This window comes from Diceros bicornis, chromosome 1 (genome assembly GCF_020826845.1).
Source record: "Diceros bicornis minor isolate mBicDic1 chromosome 1, mDicBic1.mat.cur, whole genome shotgun sequence".
In the NCBI taxonomy this organism is placed as follows: Eukaryota; Metazoa; Chordata; class Mammalia; order Perissodactyla; family Rhinocerotidae; genus Diceros; species Diceros bicornis.
This window is the reverse complement of record NC_080740.1, coordinates 25,565,609-25,579,011: the sequence shown is the minus strand read 5'-3', so window position 1 is coordinate 25,579,011 and position 13,403 is coordinate 25,565,609. Positions and strand designations below refer to the sequence as shown.

Here is a 13,403-nt window from a genome sequence, read left to right as displayed (position 1 = left end):
TCTTTATGACTAAGTTTTTTAGTCTTACTGAAAGTGAAACATATTTTCAAATTCTTTCAGTTATCTTTATCATTAAAATAGTTGCTGAATTTACATTTGCTTATCAAATTGGGTTTCAAAAGTTATACTATGCTCACAAAATGACAGTTAAAGACCAGTAAGGAATCTTTTTTGTTGTTGTTGTTCGTTTAAATCACACACAGAAAACGTAACCACCCTGCTTTAAATATCTGGTACTAACCTGACCACATATTAAGAAAACTTGTACTGGCACAGCATGCATATTAAACATTAGCTTTTGTTGATTCATGTTTCTTTAGAATCCAGAAGTTAAGCTGAGTTTTCTTTCTCTCTCTCACTCTGAAGTAATTTTGTGTAACCTGCTCTTTTCATTTACGTCAGTTATCTTCTGAGCAAAAGCATATATGTTCTCCGTGGTGATACTCAGTGTTGTTTCAGTTCCCTGTAAGTACAAAAGATTGTCATGCTTCCAGTGACATTTAGTTAATTATATTCAAGCACTAGTTTTCTTCTTTCTATAGTCTGAACAACAGCTAGACATAGCAAATCCCCAGAACTTTTTATAGTCCATTACATCTATAATCTAAAAAATGCCTACAGCCTGCTAGGGAGAAAAAAGAAAAACTAACCTTTTCTTACTGTTTCTAAAAAATTATTAAGCATTGAATTCAGAATATTCTTCATTCATAGTAATTCTGATCAGTCTTTCTTGCATCCAACAACAGGAATCTTGGCTCAGATAATTTTCCATGCATAGATTTAAGCCCTAAAATAGAAACTAAAAATTTGGTTCAATATAAGATAAAAGAACACACTGGAGACATTCAAGGTTTCCTTTCCCAGCCCCCGCTTTCAGTTTAAAAAAGCAAATACTACACTAACAATCATTCTGAGTTTTGCCCAACAGACGTTCATTTTTATATTTTGATATCTATATGAATTGGAATTTTTTAATTATGTCTTAGAAAGTGCTTTTACTATTTTTACTGCTGCCATTAAAAAGTAAATAAACTACTGTTGAGTCTCTAACACAGCATTGGAAGAACACATACAATAGTATCATCTGCACTTAATAATTATTTATTTTATTAAGCTATTTTCTTCCAAGAGTTAGACGCTATTATATCTTTTGAGAGTTGGCTGAACTTATAGTCCACTTTTTTATATCAATTTTCTCTGAGTGAGCAAATTTAAGATGTTCTATTATACCCAGGAATTTAGAAGATGTATGTTTGAAAATATTTTTGCTGCTAACTTTCCAAATGTGCTGTTATTGGAAAGCCCCTCTTGCAATCAGTTGACAAGCACGTAACTGTTAACTTTTTCATCAGTAAAGGGATTTTCCCTTTTGGATTTTCAAGCTAAAGAGTCTTCTTTCAAATCTGGATCTCTAATCTATTCACATCATGCTTGCAAACATGCTGCTACTTGTGAGTTACATCTTCAGATATCTAAAGCAACCCATTTAAATTTCTCAAAGGAAAATGATAATACTATCTAGTTTGGTGATTTGACCACATCCGTGCAGTCTTTATTTTAGAGGCAGCCTTGTCATTTTCACAGGAAATGAAAAATTTTTGTTGAAATACAGGTGTGAGGCATTACTTTTTTTTTGTCACCGAACAAATAAATGGTAGTTAATAAGTATGGTACAAAAATTTCTATGGATTGCTGCTCTTGGTGTTAGTTGTTAACTTTTGTGAAGAATCATATTATGCTTAACTAATGAAAGACTTCTCAGTTTGCTGCAATTCATTTGCCCTATAGTTGCTGATTTCACTGACAATTCTCTTCTCATGTAATCTGTACTTTTGTTAAGATGAACTGTTATGGTATCTGATAGTATTTCTATTAATTTTTAAATTTTATTCATAGGGCATTTATACAGGTTTTCCTGTACAAATTTCTCTCCTTATGAACCTAATATTCCAAATATTTGAGAAAAAATATCAAAAAATATTTTTTTTTCAGAGAGCTGATGGACATATCCCTTGTGTATAAAATCTGGCCAAATAAAGTTTCAATCACCTGGCTTTCTAATTAGACCACGCATTAAATTGGTACCTATTTAAAAGCAAACTAAAATAAAGAAAACAAAAGGAAAAATGTGATTTAATTATTTCCATCCCTCCTTGCTAGTTACGCTTCTGGCTAGTAAGTGTGATTTGAGGAATTGCCCTTTTGGTGGAGATGGGAGAAGGTCATATTTTGTGCTCAGTAATAAAATTTACAAATTGTGTGATAGAGCTTAAACAATAATAGCACTAGAAGAAAAATATGTCTATCATATCTTGAATGTTATAATAATGGCATTATTTTTAGCACTCTGAAAACACAAGCTTGCAATAAAAGCACTTCAGGAAATAATATCCAACTTCCAACCTAGAAGAGAGCTTTCTCCGATTCCTTCTAGCTAGTCTATATTTGGTAGCTTGAGGATCAAGCAACCCCAGACTTTTGTAGGCTGTGTTCATAGTTTCTTGGGGAATATAATTCTCTCAAAAACTTACTAGTCTCCTGGGCTATTTCCTTGGTAGTTAGTTCCTGGTATAAATAACCCTACCCACCGATTTCTTCTGAACACAGTTTTTCAGCCTTCTGACTCTCCTCAAATTATTCTGCCCCATCCCTCCTTTCCCTCAACTTAAGGACAGCTGCTCTTAAGTCAATTGAATCTCTAGATTTAGTTGGGAAGGCAACTTCCCTCTTGCTGCTGGGATGGCTCTGATTTATAGTTGTATCTCTTGCTAACTGGGGTATGAGAAACATTTGGGAGGTCCCAATTAATAGACTCACACAGTTTAGATTACAGGCTATTGCCAGAGATAGTCCCTTCCATCTCAGCTTGGAACTTGGCTATTTCATGCCTGACTTTGACTCTTTTAGTGCCTTGCTAAAAGGAGCAACCGATATAAAATGACAAACACTTTTTAACTGATTCTCCAAAAGCAAACAGCCTTATTAGCTATAGGGTGTGATTCCCAAATTATCACAGGCAACAGTTTTAACAGATGCTTTGCTATGTCATGCCAAAGGTCACCAGCTTTCCAGCCAGCTATATCTATTTTCTCATTTTCCATCATCTAACTTAGCATATGCATATTCGTATGCATATGTAGCATCTCACATCTGTTATCAGTTTCTTTATTAGATGTGGGATAGGCTAAGCTTTCATAAAAAGGAGACCTTAAAAGACATTGGGTCAAACAAGTTGGAAGTTTATTTTCCTCTCATATAGTCATGTGCATGATCCAATCTTTCCCATTTAAGAAAACTAAGTCACATCACCGTGATTGACAGCCACACTTAGGTTTGGAAACTTGGAAGTGTTCTAGCTGAACATCCATGTATCCAAGTAAAACTTAGAAGATTCAAATACTAAAGCAAGAAGGGAAGAAAGAACACTAAGGAACAATTAGCTGTCTCTGCCATGCATAGTCCAGTGTTCTATCTGTCCATCTTTTCCTCTAATATTAACCATCTTACTTCCTAGATTCTTGAGTTTGGAATAAAACTTTCATATACATATAGTGCTACAGTTTTGTTTTGTTTTTTTGATGAGGAAGATTCACCCTGAGCTAACATCCATTGCTAATCCTCCTCTTTTTGCTGAGGAAGATTGGCCCTGAGCTAACATCTGTGCCCATCTTCCTCTATTTTATTTGTGGGATGCCTGCCACAGCATGGCTTGATAAGCAGTGTGTAGGTCCATGTCCGGGATCTGAACCTGTGAACCCGGGGCCACTTAAGCAGAGCATGCAAACTTAGCATCCAAACTTAACCACTATGCCATGGGGCCGGCCCCTGTAATGCTATAGTTTTAACTCTTCTTCAAATAATTATAATATGCACATAATTTGGATAATGTATATAAACTTCTTGGAAAGTACAATCCTTTTAATAAAGTTTTCCAAAGTATAATTCTAAACAATTTCATGTTATTTCTCTTCATCTTAACTAGACAACATTAAACAGAGTAGATGACTATAGAAAATTATTTAAAACTAGGAGAATATATAGTTATGCAAAGTCAAGTCATGACAATTATATTTTATTTAATAAACTAACTTTTCTATATATTTTGATAGATAGGGGACTTTTTTTCACTCCACAAATAGATATATATATTGTATCTATATACAAAATCATTGAGAAACTATGTGCAAATGATTTTTTAAAAATATCTTCTGTTTTCTATAGAATATACTTAATTGGTTGGTTTAATTACCACCTGAAAATTTAAAATTAGTAATTTACCAATTTACATTTTATCATATGTATTACTTTGTAAGTAATATCATCAGTTCTTGGATATGCTGTCACTAATGGAAAACTTTGCTTATATTTCAAATATAGGAAGAACATTCTTCGTTTCCTAGACGCAGAACGAGATGTCTCAGTAGTCAAGAGCAGTTTTAAGCCTGGTGATGTCATACACTATGTGCTCGACAGGCGCCGGACACTAAATATTTCTCAGGATCTGCATAGCCTCCTACCTGAAGTTTCACCAATGAAAAATCGCAGATTTAAGACCTGTGCAGTTGTTGGAAATTCTGGCATTCTGCTAGATAGTGAATGTGGAAAAGAGATTGACAATCACAATTTTGTAATAAGGTGAGCTTTCTTCTGTTGTTGAAGACTGTAATTTCTTCAAAGATGTTTCACTTAGGAGTTCAAAACTGGCAGAAATGTTTAAATCTAGCATTAAGATTAAGAAGTATTGAAAACTCAAACAAATATTTATCTATGATATCTTTTTCTGTGTAGTATACAAATTTACATTTACCTGGAATATAAAATTAAAAATTATTGTATTATTGAAAGAAACGGTGATCTTATTGTAGCAATAAGATTCATGCCATCTTTTTTTTTAGCCAAATGGCAATTTTATTAGATTTAATACTCACATAGGAAAACTATTTCTCTCAATATTTCTTCTTTATATTCATTTTTTTAATATTAATTTATTCATTCACTAATATAAAAAGTAAATAATTATATTAGCGAATGAATGAATTCACTTAATTAATTATATCCATAATTCTCTTTATATTCATAAATTATATTTATTTATTCATAAAGATTATGAACATTGCTATGCAATGATGTAATAGAGGTAAGTTAATTTTACTTTTTTAATGATAATTATTTAGCAGATTCTAAGAACATATTTTAACAAGTTTATATTTGATATCTTGGGCCAAATTGCCTTCACTACTCTTTGTATGTGGTATTTGTGTATGTGCGTATATTTTAGTTTTTGAGTTTTCTCACATAATTAAACAAATCTGTTTGTTTTTCATTGATGGTCAACAGATGTTTGGTGAGTCATATGATTGGTTAACTTTTAACTGAAAGAAACACAACAGTAGAAATGGGATTGTGATGACGTCATAAACATTCGCAGTTTTTAATTCCCAATTCATATATCTGAATTGACTTTTTGGTTTGTTTTAGTTTTTAGAAAAATTTATTGACTGAATGAAACATGTATATTTAAAAACGAAATAGTGCGATGTAAAGATAGATAGGAAAGAATGCTGATTTGCCATGTTGTTAAATAACCTGAAGTCTTGAAGATGTGCTGGAATCCAGCCTGTGAAAGTATAGATCTTGAAAAAATCTTTTTGAAACATTGTCTTAAAAATAAATATAATTAATTATATATGTATTAATCATAAATAGGCAATACCTTTTTCATAAAACAATAATAACCATGAAATATCACACTAGAACACTATCAGGTGAGTATAATTCATAACAATGAATATAACTACAAATGTTTTACTTTATTATCTTAATTTTTCTCCATTGGATGCAGGGTCAGAGATTGATTTAACATCAGTTGAGACTTTAAAAAGTTGAACTCCTAAATTGATTAGACTGAGAGAAAAACCCTGTCAATCTGTAGATAACAAACAAAATTGTATCCAAAGAGGAGGTAGAAATATGTGATGAGAGAATGTCAATGGAAGCGGAAGTAATGAGCTTCAAACCCTAAAGTCTGTGGGAAGTATAGTTGTGAAGAAAAAGTAAGGCTTCTAGAATTTCTGAAGAGACTAAAATCACAGGGCAGGTAAAATAAAGGAGTAAATGTTTTAGAGCATAATAGAAATTGTTGCAATGTCAAGAAGAGAATTTTAAAAGTTGATTAATATTGGAGAAATACAGGGTCCAAATGTGACTGATTTCTGGTTCCTACGTCCCTCTAAGCTTTAGCATTGGGGCCCATATAATCCATTAGATTTGGCCCCACCTCTGACTCTGAAATTGACTGTAGTGTTAGCTAACACTTCTATCAGATCACATAATTATTGCTTCTTTTTTGTGGTGAAAACAATTAAGATCTATTCTTTTAGTAATTTTGAAGTGTATAATACGGTATTGTTGACTGTAATCACTATGCTGTGCATTAGATGTCCAGAACTTATTCATCTACCTGTTGCAAGTCACTTACTGATTGAGCATTTGCAAATGGGAGAGTCTTTTTAAGAATAGAACTTCAGGAGGTTCTTTATACTTTTCTAAGCTATGATTATTTTAAAAAACTTATTTAACAAGAACACAATAGGGACCAATCCTATGAGTTTATAGTTGTGTTATGGTCTTATCAAGAAGTATATAAAAAAATGAAGATAAGCATCTTAAAGATGCCGTAAAAATTATCACCATAATTATTTTTGTTTTCTTTTCCCCCTATTTTTACTAGTTTCCAAACATAGAGGTTGGATTTTTCTAGATTAAAGTATGTACTAGGGAAATGTAGCCCAAGATTGGGTTTCTGATTTTCCAAGAAAAACTTTAGCAAGAGTCCACTTATCATTAGAAACAAATAATCTCTGCAGAAAAACTGTCTTTGTTGTACAAAAGTTAGTTAGGGAATTCATTCCTTTGAATCTCGTGGACACAAGGGTCTCCAATGACACATCATTAAACCAAATTTCTTGTCTTTCTCATGGCATTCTGGCTTATCATCTGTGTGCCAAATACCATTTCCTTCCTCAATTATGTGTTACCTTTCATTATTGTACATGTGTCTCTTCTACCCAAGAACATCAAGAAAGATTTTCGATTTAAAACTCAATTAAAACCTCATTCCTTGAAATAGTTTCCCATCCACATCAAATTGGTTCCCATCCATATCAAATTGTTGCAAATTTTGGTAACAATCTTTAGAATCTTTCAAATTTCTCAGTTTCCCAGAGATGTATCATATATGTGTCTGCTTAGCTAGAGACAGTTTTGGTCGTTGTTTGCGTATGTAGCCTGTGTTCCCAGTTTGTTTGTTTGTTTCTCACTTTTCCTATTAGATAGTAAGTTTGATAAGGGAGAGATAAATTATGCCTGGTCTGCTTGCAGAGGGTACTAATTAGTTCAGTGACTCCTCAAGGATCAGATTCAGCCAGATATTACTTTCAAGTTGACCTCTAACTTTACAAACCAAAGAGTTATTTTTAGATAAAATCTTCATTCAACATTAACTAAATTTTAAATTTACCTTTATTTTTTTGCAAAGGCTTTAAAGAAATAAAATGCTGTTCCTTTGTTTAATGATGTACCGGAAGGCATTATTACATGCAAACAGGAATCTCTTGCTCCAAACAGTTTCCTACTGCGGGAGGAGGGCAGGGGGACATATACATGACATTATTGTCCTGTGAAGTGTATTTTGGAGAATGTTATTTTTTAAATCCCACACAAATGTTTTAAAATAAGCCTGTGAAAAGTGCCCACGTTGTATGTTTGCACATATAATGGTAGCTATACCCAAATACAGACACACACACACATTGGCTGGCATTTCCTCTTCTAGAAGAGATTCTCTCTCAGTGGCTGTTTGTATCATCAATTAATCAATTAAATCAAATGCTGATATCAGTGGGATATCACACAAAATAGGAGCTCTGATCAATATCACTACATGATGCTTAAAGTAAAAAAATATTAATAATGATAGGAAAATCAATTAAAGCCTAATTTTGATTCCCTAATGACTGACTAAATATTGAACTGATTTGTAAAATCTAGGTCTCATGTACGTACGTATGTACATAAATAACAGAAAATAAACATAAGAGAAATAATTTTATTTCTTAATAAAAAATGCGTAAGATCATAATTCAAATAATAGAGTTATGTCCACTTGATCAGTGCTTTTTGTATGCGCAACCCTCAAGACATCTAGTACGTGATCCTCCAATTAATGAATGCCATGTTGCAAGAAAGGAAGCTTGGCTAAGATAGAGAAACACAGGGGGTCAATCACTCACTCAGGTTGAAAATATCTTACTTCTCTTGACTGGCAATCCTCTCTGATAGGAAAGATTCATATAGGATGATAAAGTTTTTGTGATGTTAAAGATGTTGTCATATGGCTCCAGATGAGCAAAATTTTAACTAATTTAATCTGGCAGTGAAGTGTCAGTTATATATCTTCTTCCACCTTCTTGAGAAGGAAAGAAAATGGAGGCAAAAAAGGAAATATTTTAATTTTCCAGCTTTATTGAGATGTAATTGACATATAACATTATGCAAGTTTAAAGTATACCATGTATTGATTTGATGCACTTACATACTGCAGTATGATTACCACCATAGCGTTACCCAACACCTCCATCAGGTCACAGAATTACCATTTCCTTTTTGTGATGAGAACATTTAAGCCCTACTCTCTTAGCAACTTTCAAGTGTATAATACGATATTGTTAACTATAATCACAATGCTGTGCATTAGATCCTCAGAACTTATTCATCTTCTAACTGGAAGTTTGTACTCTTTGACTGACATCTCCCCATTTCCCTCACCCCTACCCCCTGGTAACTACCATTCTACTCTCTGTTTCTATGAATTTGGCTTTTTTAGATTCCACATATAAGTGAGATTATGCAGTATTTGTCTTTCTCTGCCTGATTTTTTTCACTTAACATAATGCCCTCAACTTCCATCCATATTGTCACAAATGACAGGAGAGGAAATATTATTTTAGTATTACCCGTTAGACCTCCTTCTTCAGATATTGATAGGTATTTTGAATTCTCTGGATGTGCTGCCTTGAAACTAGAGGAAACTATGACTTACCTTTATGTGCTTCTGCATCCATAGAGTAGGCATAGGCCAGGATCTTTACAAAAGAATGTTCTGCAGGGTATATGATTTTATTTCTAACACTCTCTTTTTCCTCTCTGGGATAAGCTCTTCTTTTCTTCAAATAACATCTATGTCTATGGTGTTTTTAAGTAAAGAGAAGTGCAATTTTAGGCCTAACAATAGCGTTGTTTTAATAACTAATAAAAAGACATTCCAGATATTCAGTTGACTAATGTTACACTTATAACATCAATTGTAGTGGTATGTATAGACAGATAGAAGGAAAAATATATGTGATTTTAAAATTATGAAACACTCCTTCGTACCAGTACTTATAGGACCAGTGAATTTAGAGGCCTCCACAAATAATTCCCTAACGTTCTTTTCTCATCAGGTGCCACATTAACTACAGTTCTACCCACTGAAACATATTTGTTTGGTATTATTCTTATGGCCATTTAAAATGAAAATAATCTGTTAAAATGTAAAAATTAAATTGTTCTCTCAATAACTTATTACATTAGTTTATTAATACAACAAACCTTTATTCATACAATAAACCTTTATGGGTGCCAACGATGGGCGAGTCATTAGTGGAGCACAATTATAGAAATAATATTTCTACAATCCTTCCTGAAGTGAGGCCTGGGGATGTGTGGGTCAGGAATAATCACTGAAACAAGAAGTCTCTGAAGGCACATGATAAATTTAAAATATTTGTCTATGGTCAGCTCTATTATTTCAAATTATGCAGAATAATTTACAAAATAATTGCTTTCAGTACTGAATGAGACTGTTCAAACTCAGAATTTACCTGAAGTCTTTGAAATATCTCAGAGTAACTCTAGACAGATAACTAATCTTTAGATATCTGTAGTATATCTTCTTAAAACAATACATTTTAAGAAGATATACTAAAAAGGTATTAGTATAGTACCACGAACTGTCTGACAGCCTGCCATACGCTAACCAAAACACACCAAACACCTGCACACCTTACAGAATTAGCTAAACCCCCAATAGACTCAGTTGCCTTTACAAGATCTGGAATGATATTCAACTCAGTTTAAAGAGCATGGTAATTTCTGCTATAGCTGGATTTTAGGATGATTGGACCCACTTTTAGACTTCACATACAGTTTATGGGATATTCCAAATAGTACCATCTCTGAGCCAAATTTAACTTGAATAATTCTTTTTAATGTCACATAAAGAAGAATAAAGATAATGCTAGAAGCTTCATAATTAAGTTAAAAAACTGGTAAACATGAGAGAAATTATTCTATTGATATTAATTTTACATTTTATATTTGGATGGCCTGACATAGGCTAAATATCAGCGAGAGAGAATCAACGTAGCACAGGAAAACCATTGCTCAATGTAGAGTCCGAGGGTCCAAGCAGAGTCCATCGTAGGTGATAGTGGATGAAGTCGTATGCCTTTCTATACATTACTTTTCCAATTTAGAAACTGAGATTATTGTACAAACTATTTTTCTCTACCTAGAATGTTACAACTTACCTACTCACAGAGCCCACAGAGTGAAAGAATTGCCTCTACAAAATCTCTGCCCTAATTTTAGCCCACATATACTTACTTATCCAAAAGTATGCTGTAAAATTTCAAGAAATTAGGTTTAAAAGACAACTTAAATCATTTATATATCACCATAGGCAGAGGAAAACAGGTAGAGGTAGAAAGCTACCTTTATGCGATCTGTTTAAAAGTTCTTTTGAAGCCTTTCTTGGGTTATTTCTTTTTACTTTATGAAGATGTAAAATTATTGTAACAGTGTATATCTTACATTAAAGAATACTGCTATTTAATGGTGAAAATTGTTTTGGATTTTGCAAAACAGTATTTAAAGTGCTTTTAAAGTTTCCTACAGTTTTTTCAAATTTTTCAGATAATTTTTGCCCATGTGTATTTACAAAAAAGCACATTCTAATATTTGTACTGTCTATCCTCAAGAATTTCACAAGCTTAACAACAGTGATTTTCTAATGAGAACAAAACTCTATTCATATATTTCCTAATATTGATGCTGAGAGATGGTGGAAACAAATCCTCATTCCATCTTCCCTCTTCTTCTCTTCCCTCACCTTGGTGTGGGAAACTGATGGTGCATTTGTTCTGTTCTCTGGGCTATCCAGGGATTGTGGGAAATGTCAGGCAGCCTGTTAGCACTGCTTTTCCAGAGAAGAGAGACTGTGTCCAGCCTGATAACAAGTAAACCTGGTCCCGCACTGTCCTGTTTTTGATGTTATATGGAGAACTCTGGGGGAGGGGTTAATTAACAGTTGCAATTGTCAACTGATATTTTTTGACCGTCAAATGCCACTTCTCATTGTGCTTAAACAGAGATACTAGAAGTAGTGAATATGACTTGAGCGATTCAGAAATGGTTAACTAAGAGTGACAAAACACTGTTCCGTTCTGGCTAGTTGGAATTTAAAATTTAATTTTGCTTATTTATTTTTTTCTTTGTACCTCCCTTTTTTCCATTCTATATTATCCTCATTTTCCCTCTAGCCTAGACCACTTTCTTCTCTTTCCTTCTTTTTTACTTTGTTAACCAACATTATCAGTTCTTGCCATGTTTGACCAATTCCCTCCTAATTTCCTCTTGGTTCATAGTTTTTTCCCTAAAAATTTAAGAACAGTAATGAGAGATCAATTAAAATATCCACTTAAATATTTACATATTGTGTAAGCAAATCTTTGCCACTCAAATTGTGGTTCTGAGCTACCAGCATTGGTATCACCTGGAAGCTTGTTAGAACTACAGAATCTCAGAACTTGCATCAGACCTGCTAAGTCAGAATGTGCATTTGATCACAATGGTCAAATGATTCTTATGTGCATTAAGGTTTGAGACATGCTGGACGTTTCAACACTCCTAGACAATAAGATCTAGGCATGCTGGAACTTTCCAACATGTCTGATTTATTTAGCCTGTATCTTTAGGATTTAGCACCAAAATTGATACAGTGAAGTATATGCTATTTATTGACTGAGTGAAAGAATTAATGTAAGATTTGAGAAAAATTTGGTTTGTGTTTATGTCTTGTTGTCTTAGAATTTATACAACACTGAATTCTGAAGTCAGTATGTAAAAGGAGTCATATAAGTAAAGATCATTGAAATCCTAACAATTAAAAAGAAAATACAGAACTATGAAGAGGAGTAGAGAAACGTCCTAGATATTGGGGATCAAAAAAGCTGGGTTCCTGACAATTATTATAAAAGTAATATTAGACAAATATCTTAGAGTTCTAAACATCATCATTTCCACTGTCCAGTGACAATAATAATAATAGGCTTGTCGTTTCAAAGTGTTTTTCTAAGTATCAGATGGGAAATAGTATAGTAAAGAAATGCATAAACTGTAAAGCTAAACTACTGATGAATGATATTAAAACATATCTTATTTGAGTTAAATGTTGTAGTTGAAAATTAAATTTGTCACTGCATTCCCTAATAGCCACAGCTATTGACTAGAAACGCAAATTCTCATTGTCTGATATAAACAAAAAGACAAACTTTCCCCAAGTTTATGGAATTTATGAAATATGTATATAGTTGACAATGAATAAATTATTAGATAATATGGAATCCAAAGACACAGAGACACTGCTCAAATAGATAGAAGTGCCTATAAAATTTGAGTACATAAAATTAGGAGTAATTGTAGTGAAGATGTGTATTTCCTCAGGAATCTAAATCATAAGTTTTACTTTATGATGATCTAGCTTCCTAAGAGAAGGAATGATATGTTTCACAAAAGAAAAAGATGGAGGAATTGACTTGCCTTGACTGATACAAAGCACTTTTATAACTCAATCAATTTTTGATTCTCCACTGGTGGATAATTTACGGCAAACTTTAAATCTTCCTCTTGACCTTCTGTGAATGCTAATTCTTTTATAGCAAAATAGACTCTTTTCAGAAGAGAAAAAATATGCCTGCTTCTCTACATTCACAAAAATGGCCTTAATTCTTCACCTCCACTCTCACAGCAAATATATTTGTCCTTAACTCAAATGTTTTAACTGCAAACAACTAAGTTTCTGGTAGGGAGCCAAGTCCAGGGCATTAGAAGGATTTTTTTTTTAATTCTTATTGATTAAAATAACCACTTTATATGTTGGAGATAGCAACATTGTGTATATGATATTTGTATGTGTGTGTGAGGAAGATTAGCCCTGAGCTAACATCTGTTGCCAATCCTCCTCTTTTTGCTGAGGAAGATTGGCCCTGGGCTAACATCTGTGCCCATCTTCCTCTCCTTTA

At 33.0% G+C, this 13,403-nt stretch overlaps 1 protein-coding gene across 1 annotated transcript in view; it reads left to right on the top strand.

The window, feature by feature from the left end:
- The window catches only part of ST8SIA4 (ST8 alpha-N-acetyl-neuraminide alpha-2,8-sialyltransferase 4), a 94,055-nt gene that overhangs the window by 11,452 nt on the left and 69,200 nt on the right, over positions 1 to 13,403 (top strand). Inside the window, 1 exon segment of the mRNA XM_058535739.1 lies at positions 4,378 to 4,635. Coding sequence (XP_058391722.1) covers positions 4,378 to 4,635 — 258 coding nt within the window.